The 7,796-nt window shown below is 48.0% G+C and overlaps 1 protein-coding gene across 1 annotated transcript in view; it reads left to right on the top strand.

Annotated features, from left to right (window-relative positions):
- Positions 1–7,014, top strand: part of RSPRY1 (ring finger and SPRY domain containing 1) — a gene marked incomplete at its 3' end in the record, with an annotated part of 9,772 nt that extends 2,758 nt beyond the window's left edge. Inside the window, exons 2-7 of the mRNA XM_010135593.1 lie at positions 1,616–1,668; positions 3,071–3,183; positions 5,330–5,456; positions 5,963–6,021; positions 6,368–6,434; positions 6,883–7,014. Of these exons, the coding sequence (XP_010133895.1) occupies positions 1,616–1,668; positions 3,071–3,183; positions 5,330–5,456; positions 5,963–6,021; positions 6,368–6,434; positions 6,883–7,014 (551 nt within the window). The remainder of the gene's footprint in view (positions 1–1,615; positions 1,669–3,070; positions 3,184–5,329; positions 5,457–5,962; positions 6,022–6,367; positions 6,435–6,882) is intronic.
- Positions 7,015–7,796: the final 782 nt, after the last annotated feature.

Below are 7,796 nucleotides of genomic sequence, written 5' to 3'. Positions count from 1 at the left end.
GCTGCCCAGGGCGGTGGTGGAGTCCCCATCCCTGGAGGGGTTTCCCAGGCGTGTGGAGGTGCTGCTGGGGGACAGGGGACAGGGGGGACCGGGCAGTGCTGCGGGGGTGGTTGCACTCGAGTACCTGGAAGGGCTTTTCCAACCAAAACAATTTAGTGATTCTGTGATACCTTCTTTCTAGAAGGAAAGGAGTGAAGCTCATTTCCTTGCTTCAGAAGGACAAGTGCTAATTTTTGGAGTTTCTATAAAAAGACTGGTTTTCTTTCCCAGTGAGGAGGCTGTGTGCTGGAGGAGATGTTTGGGCATTCAGTGGCTAAGATGACTCATCAGCGGGGCAGAACTCTGCTCTGCCCAGTGCCAGCACCGCTGATCCCCGCTACCCGTGGCAGAATCGCAGATCTTGCCGGCCAAGACATCATCCTTTTTCCATAGCCTTGACTTGTACTCACAGTTTTGGGTTTGTTTTATTTCCGCCTGTGGGTCTTCACGTCCTTTCTCTGGAGGTAATTCTGCTCACAGCATCACGCTTTTCCCTGCTGGGCAGGTGTGTTTCCAAAAGAAAGGCAAAGAGGTGCTTGGAGGGGAAAGAAAATACTGTCAGTTGTTTCAAATGTTTCGGCAGTATAAAAAAAATGGGTTAAACTTCAGTTTAGCATTTTCTCCTGAAAGTATGTAAGACTGTGTTAATTTTTGGTAAGAAAAGCATGTATTGTCCACACGTTTTTGGTCAAAAACTGAGATTTTTTTTTTTCTCTTTTATGATGAATCCCTCCGAGTAGGTAGTTATTAGCTGTGTGATTAATCTGTGGTGAAACTTTCAAAAATTCATCTGTATTTAGCGTTTCAAATGTCCTCTCAGTGCTGTGTGGTAGAAATTGAGCGTAGGAGGTACTGCCCTAAGCCTGGGGTCAGCTCTGTCTGGGTAGCGCTGAACAAAACACGTGGGACACGCTGCTGCACAGCCTCTTGCTGGCCGTGGAGGTGCTGACGGAGCAGGATTTTGAGGTCTTGCTCTAGGTGCCTCCCAACGGCAGAGCCTGCTCCCGTAAACAGAAACAGGCGTGGCCAGAGCTGCTGGTCCTCGCTCCGGCAGACCAGGCTGGGAATCCAAGCGAACTGAACAGTGGAACGGGGATCGGGTTCAAGATCTGTTAAGCTGCCTGAACTGTTTCTTACAGCCCTTGTTAGTGAGTTTGACGGCTCTGATGCTGTTCAGTGGCTCGCCTTTAAGCTTTGTGGGGTTTTTTAGTATTTATATATTAGCAGAGGCTTTCTGGGGGAAAAATGTGTTTAAGCTCTGACCCTTGCTCACCTCCTGTCCTCTGCCATAGAGTCTCTCAGTAAGTACCCCAAGGAGCCCTGCTGATGGGCAGCACTAAGCCTAAGCATTCTGGTTGGCTGTCAGACGTGCAGGCAGGGATCCCCATTTCTTTTATCAGCTGGTGCAGATGTGCAGATGTTGGATCTGAGCCAGGGAAAGGCTCAGGTCCCATCTGTAGCCTGCAGCCTCTGTAGCTCCCTTTGGTTCCATCTTCTGTCTGTCTATTACCGTGTTGTTCAGTGTATTATGCTGATGACTGTGCATGAATTTTGACCTCTGTAATATCTCTTTCAGTGACCAGGAGCCTCCTTACTCAATGATCACGTTGCATGAAATGGCAGAAACAGGTATCGAGGCATGGTGCCGGGCGTTTCCAAAGCAAAACCCTGTCTTGTCTTTGCTAAGAAAACTCTGCGCTGGCAGTGGGATACGGCTTGCTGTAGCTCTGGGAGTGTAGGGTCCAAAGCACAGGTCTGCCCTTCAGAAGCTTCACTGAGCTTGTGGCACTTGCCTGAGATTTTTGAGCACCCTTGAAGTTGCCGCTTGAACTCTCCAGAGACGCGCTGTAGCAGCACTAAGCCGTAAGCCATAAAAAATGTCTGTTTGCAGCAAGGCAGAAACAACCCGTATATAGACGTCAACGTGGCCTAAACCCACATGCTCCAGCGTCAGCAGATGGTCCGTCCTTTTGCGTTTTGCCACCCTTAGACCTCTGCTTTATTGACGTGGTCATTCCAGCCCTGTCCCTAAGAGCACCTGCAGGATGAGCCGTGGGTGTGCAAGAGCTGTTTTCTCTTCATTGCGTAGGAGAAATTCTCCCACAGCGAGACCTCCACCAAGTCTCTGGTTTAGATGAGTTTTTGTCTCCCTCGGTAGAGTCGGTACGGGGCTTAGGAAATGTATTTCCATATCCAAGTGAATTAATCAACCTGATCAGATACTACAGCAATTCAGTAAAATGTTTCACAGGGGAACGTGCTAACGAAACTCAGACCCCAGTGCATTACTTGTATTGACTTGTCGTCGTTGAAGGGAGCTCTTCGACCTCACTTGCTTCATGCAGATACAGGTTCTGTCTTTATTTCCAGTTCTAAGGGAACTGCTTCCTTGTAACCCCAAATCTGTTTGGGAGGAGTTTAACATCTTCTATGTGGATTGTTGCTCACTTGCAAGTAGAGCCCTTGTCTGCTCATTAAACTGTGAGAGCTGTTCCTCTAGACCCCCAGATCTCCTCTAGACCCCCAGGTGTGGGACAAGCCGGCGCAGCTCCTCCGAGGCCCACGTCAGTTGAGGGAGCTCGAGTGCTCTGACGCTGGCTAGAGGAAGTATATCTTCAGTGTCATAGTGGATGCAGCTTTTAGCACTGAAGAGTTGACGTTGGATGCTGAATTCTTGAGTATCACACTGGAACAAAGTGCTTGTCCTTACTGCTCAGGAGTGGCCCTTCCTAATACTAGTGGGAGCTATAGGATGCTCGGGCCTGGACAAGGCTGTTTAGTGGTGCTTGCTGTTGCCCAAGCTGCTGAAAACTTTTTTTTTTCTCCTTGAATATAAACTTCTAAACTACAGCAAACTAAGACATTGATTTAAGAAGTAAACTGCTTTTTTTCTTGGTGTTCTCTTCACCCGTAGTGTCTAAACTCACTGGGTAATTTTGAGGATTTTTAAATTTACGCTTATTGGGTGTATTTTGAACACTTCAGAACTGCCGTGTTAATTCTGAGCACTCCTTCTGTTTGTGGTTCACAGATGAAGGCTGGTTGGAAGTTGTTCAGTCTTTAATTAGAGTGATTCCGTTAGAAGATCCCCTAGGACCAGCGGTTATAACGCTCCTGCTCGATGAATGCCCACTGCCCACAAAAGTGAGTCTAAAGCATGTGTGTTTGTCCTCATGGATGCTACCCCCACGATAGCTTCTGGAGGGGTTCACCAGGGGTGCCAGGCTCCTGTTCAGAACCTGGGCGTAACTTGCAGCGTGGGGTACGTCGTGGTGACTTGGTGTCTAACTGCTGCTTAGTGCTAGAAGCGCTGTGAGGGAGGGAAGAAAAGAAAGGTGGTGCGTGGGGGAGGGCAGGAGGGCTTTGGTCCTCAGCTGCCCTCCTCTCCTGCCGCGCAGCAGCCCGGGCTGTGCCGGGTGGGCACGCAGGCGCTGCAGGAGCAGTGCAGGGGCCACAAGCTGTGCGTGTGCAGATCGCCGTTGAGCACACGCTGGGTGTGTTCAGTTAAACAAACAGCACTTCTTAACGATGGAACAGCTAGATACGGCTCTGGCAGACCAGAGTATTTATTTTTGTGCCAACCTCCTAGTCTGTCTTCTGGGTGGAAAGATGGCCCCAGGTGTTCGTACTGCGTTGGTACAGGCGGGCTGGTGAGAGCCTTGCGTGTTTCAGGATGCTGATCGCTGAATCCCTTCAAACGTGGTTGCTTTACAGAGTTTGTCTGGCTTCAAGTTGTCGTTGTGATCTGCTTTCATCAGAAGCTGATGACATCACTGCAGCTTCCATTTATTGCTCTACTACTGCTGCTGCCAGTTCTCGTTTTCAGTTTGTTGTTAGGGCTATAAAAAGCTGGTAGCTTTTTGTCTTGCATAAATGCCTGAGTGGCTGGAGAGCCAGTCAAGCTCTCCAGCTCCCCGCAGTGGGTTTTTTGCCTTGATTAGAGGCCTCTGACACCTTTGAACAAGTTAAATGTTGTATGATGGCTCTTAGTTTGCTTTCTGTTCAGGGTAAGTTGAAGTTTTTGGTCTTAGTGCCCCACTTCTGTGGCAGGTGGAGAACAGCAACAGACAGCCTTTCATTTGGGGAGAGAAGTAGGCTGGAAAGTCCATGAAGTTAAAGCAGCAGCGCAGTAAACGACTCTACGAAGCCTTTATTTAACTCAAAACAGTTGGTTTCTGGGACGGTTCTAATAAAAGCGGTAACAGGGTATGTCAAGAGTCTAATTTTAGTGAGGTTTTTCCTTCCCAAGTCTGTGGCTCAGTCATCCTTCCTCTCTCTATTCTTTCCACTCAGCATCAGTTCCGAGGTTTGTGGCTTTTCTTTTTGGGAACATGACTACTTGTCTCTGCACGAACCTCAGACTGCAGCACAGTAAACTGAATCGAGCGAGGTTCACCACACAATTCAAAGAAACATGTATGTTCCACTGGAACAGTACTCACTTTTTCTGCAGATGGTCTCCTGATGACTTCAATAGGAGGAGTTCTTCTGTATTAATTGGATCCCAGCCTGGGATTATGCAGTTTCAATCTGATTCAGCTGAGACTTTCATGAAGTCTGGGAAGTTGAGGTGATTTGGAACTTGGTGGGGTGGGGTTCTGCCTGTAGGGTAACTTGTTCTGGCTCTAGATTAGCCCCTGACTCCTGGGAAGACGGAGAGTGCGCTCTAGATCTGTTTCCAATGTTAGTCACACCAGGTATCTGAATGAAGCGGGTCAAAGCGTGGCAGTTTGGATTTATTGTCCTCACTGGTTACTTGCTAAATGAGTGTAACTACAGAGAGCCACCGATGCTCTTGGGAACACCTGTAAAGCTGACAGCACCCTGGATTTATCTCCGGGTGGTGGGCTCGTTTTTGAGGGCGTGTCTCTTTTGTCCTGAATTCTAAAGTTTAAACCAGCCCTTTTCTTGTGGAAATTTTCTTGTGTGAATTTCAGGAGACCAGGAGCAGGTGAGGTGGCAGTAGGTGGGTGCCATTTGCCTTTGTCTACTGCTCCAGTTCCCGTTGCTGTAGGCAGCTGGCTGGTGTGTGTCCAGAAGTGTTGTTGATCGCAGCATTGACCAACAGACTGGTGGTAATTTGAAAGTTACAACTCTTGGGTGTGGTGAACTTTTCTTCCCATCAGTTCTTGGTTATCTTCCCTTCTTAGAAGGTAACCAAGCTGTGCTGGCTGGACTGTGATGCTGACTTCAGTAACGCAGTGCAGGACAACTTGTGGTGTTAGCTGGAGCGAGGGGGGAAGCTCTGTCCGTCAGTAATGTTGAGGAGATCTCTGGTTTTCTTTTTCAGGATGCACTGCAAAAGCTAACTGAAATATTAAACTTAAGTGGAGCTGCTGCTTGCCAGGACGCTTGTCACCCTGCCAAACACCGGAACACCACTGCAGTGCTGGGCTGCCTAGCAGAGAAGCTGGCAGGTAAAGCCAGAGGATTCTTCTTGCATTTGGCTCGCTGAAACACTGTGTTACTTAAATTGCTGGGATTCTATTTTAATGTTACTTTTCATGTAGAACTTTTTGTTCCCTGTCATTTCTAGTACCCTGCTGGAAACTGCTGATAGTCAGTTTTGTATCTTGGAGGGTTTTTTTGTTGCTCCTTTTCTAGAAGTGGACAGGAAAAGGAGGAAAAAAATGATGGTCTGGTATCACCTGATGGTTATTAAAAAATAAATTCAGTATTTCTGTCAAAAGTAAGGAACAAGGGTGGGAAGCCTTTTTGTACGAAGGCAGAATAAGATCTCGTATTAAATGTGTGGCAAGTATTGCCCTGGGAACAGCGGTAATCGTTCTATATTACAGTTCTGCTTAGGGTTCTGCAAGTTCTTAGATGTTCTTTAATTTGTTGCCTTGTGTTTAAAAGATCTGTGTGATGATGAGTATATGGTAGTTCCCATGGATGGGTTTAACTTTCTATGTTCTTATAGGTCCTGCAAGCATAGGCTTGCTCAGCCCAGGCATACTGGAGTATTTGCTTCAGAGCTTGGTAAGTGTCTTGATAGTTTTCTCTGTATCCACACACAGCGATTGTCTTTAATTATTATTATTATTGAGAAAAGTCAGGGCTATGTTCGGTCAATACCGGTAACATATGTTGTAGAAAGCTGAGCTTCCAGAGAGCCTGCGGGACCTCCATCCGTGGAGGTAGTGAGGCCAGTAGAGCAAGGCACTGAGCAGCCTGATCTGCTCCGCCCAGCTCTCCACAGGAGGGTGGACCAGCAGAGCTCTGGAGGCCCCTTTCAACCTGAAGCGTTCTGTGACAGACAAACAGCTTTTCCCTTCCATCGGTGCTGGGGATTTACTAAACAGCTTTTCTTACTGCCCATGTTTAGAACTTCCGGTCCCATCCGACGGTGATGCTTTTTGCACTTATAGCCCTGGAGAAGTTTGCACAAACAAGTGAGTATGAGCCTGTTGCTGCTCCTGACAGTCATACTGTGGCTCCTGGCATGATTGTCACTTGCTGCATCTGATAACCCTTGTGAGCAGAAGAGACTGGACTGGTCTCGCACAAACCCTGAAGAGATTTGCTGGAACTCAGTCCTTCTCAGCTTAAATTGCGCTGCGAAGGCTTATGACATGAGAGCTTTGTTACTTGAAGAAATAAATCTGTACTGGGAAGAGGAGATCGCCCTGGCTGAATAGTCCCTTGATGATGCAGCTCCGTGCTGAGAAGTGGTGTACCCGAGCGCCAAGTTAATCCCCGTCTGCTGGGGGGAAGAACTTCGTGCTGTTTGTAATAGCGAGGTGTAAAAGAGGGTTTCTACTGCATTTGTAGAATGATACTGTTTTTAACTAAACTTACCCTAGTTTATAGCAATTATTCTTTTTTGCTCTTAAATTGCAGGTGAAAATAAAATGACAGTTTCTGAATCATGCATTAGTGACCAGCTGATGTTGCTGGAGAAATGGACGGATAATCCAGACTACTTAAAACGCCAGGTTGGATTCTGTGCCCAGTGGAGTTTAGACAATCTGTGTAGGTATAACAACAGGGGTGGATTAATTTCATATTAATAGCTTCTCTGAAGAGCTAGAGGTCTACTTTGTGTTTGCTTTGTATAAGCACTTCTTGTAAATACACCTGACTGCATTTGTAATCCCTCGCCTTTGGGGGGAAGCAAGTAAATCCAGTGTAACTGCGTGGAAAGGAAGTTTTGGCAAGGAAAATATTTGTGAAAGGACGTGGTTTGTGCACTGCAAGCTAGATCTGCAAATAAAATTCTTCTTTGTTTCCTGTAACCCCTGCTTCAGCGGATGTGCTGAGGAGCTCAGTAGTACAGCTCTGTCTGTGGAACAGCTGGGTTACAGACACCTCTTGGTGACGGTCACTGCTGTGACCGTAGCCCAGCAGCGCATTCTCTCAAAGAATGTTTAAAGACACTGTACCAGTACAGGTCGGGGTGACGTGCTGGGAAGCAGCTCTGAAGGGAAGGACCCGCAAGTGCTGGTGAACAACCAGCTCACCACGAGCCATCAATGGGCTCTTGTGGCCAAGGCCAGTGGTCTCCTGGGGTGCGTGTAGAAGAGTGCCCAGCAGGTCAAGTGAGGTTCTTCTCCCCCTCTGCTCCACCCTGGCGAGGCCACCGCTGGAGTCCTGGGTCCAGTCTGGGCCACCCCAGTTCAAGAGAGACAGGAAACTACTGGAGAGAGTCCAGCAAAGGCTACAAGGATGCTGACAAGCATCTCTGTGCCGAGGAACGGCTGTGAGCCCAGGGCTGCTCAGCTGGAGAGGAGGAGCCTGAGAGAGGGGACCTCATC

The sequence above is a fragment of the Buceros rhinoceros genome, unplaced genomic scaffold (genome assembly GCF_000710305.1).
Source record: "Buceros rhinoceros silvestris isolate BGI_N320 unplaced genomic scaffold, ASM71030v1 scaffold23144, whole genome shotgun sequence".
NCBI lineage: Eukaryota > Metazoa > Chordata > Aves > Bucerotiformes > Bucerotidae > Buceros > Buceros rhinoceros.
The sequence above is the reverse complement of the archived record's forward strand: the minus strand, read 5'-3'. Positions and strand labels throughout refer to the sequence as shown.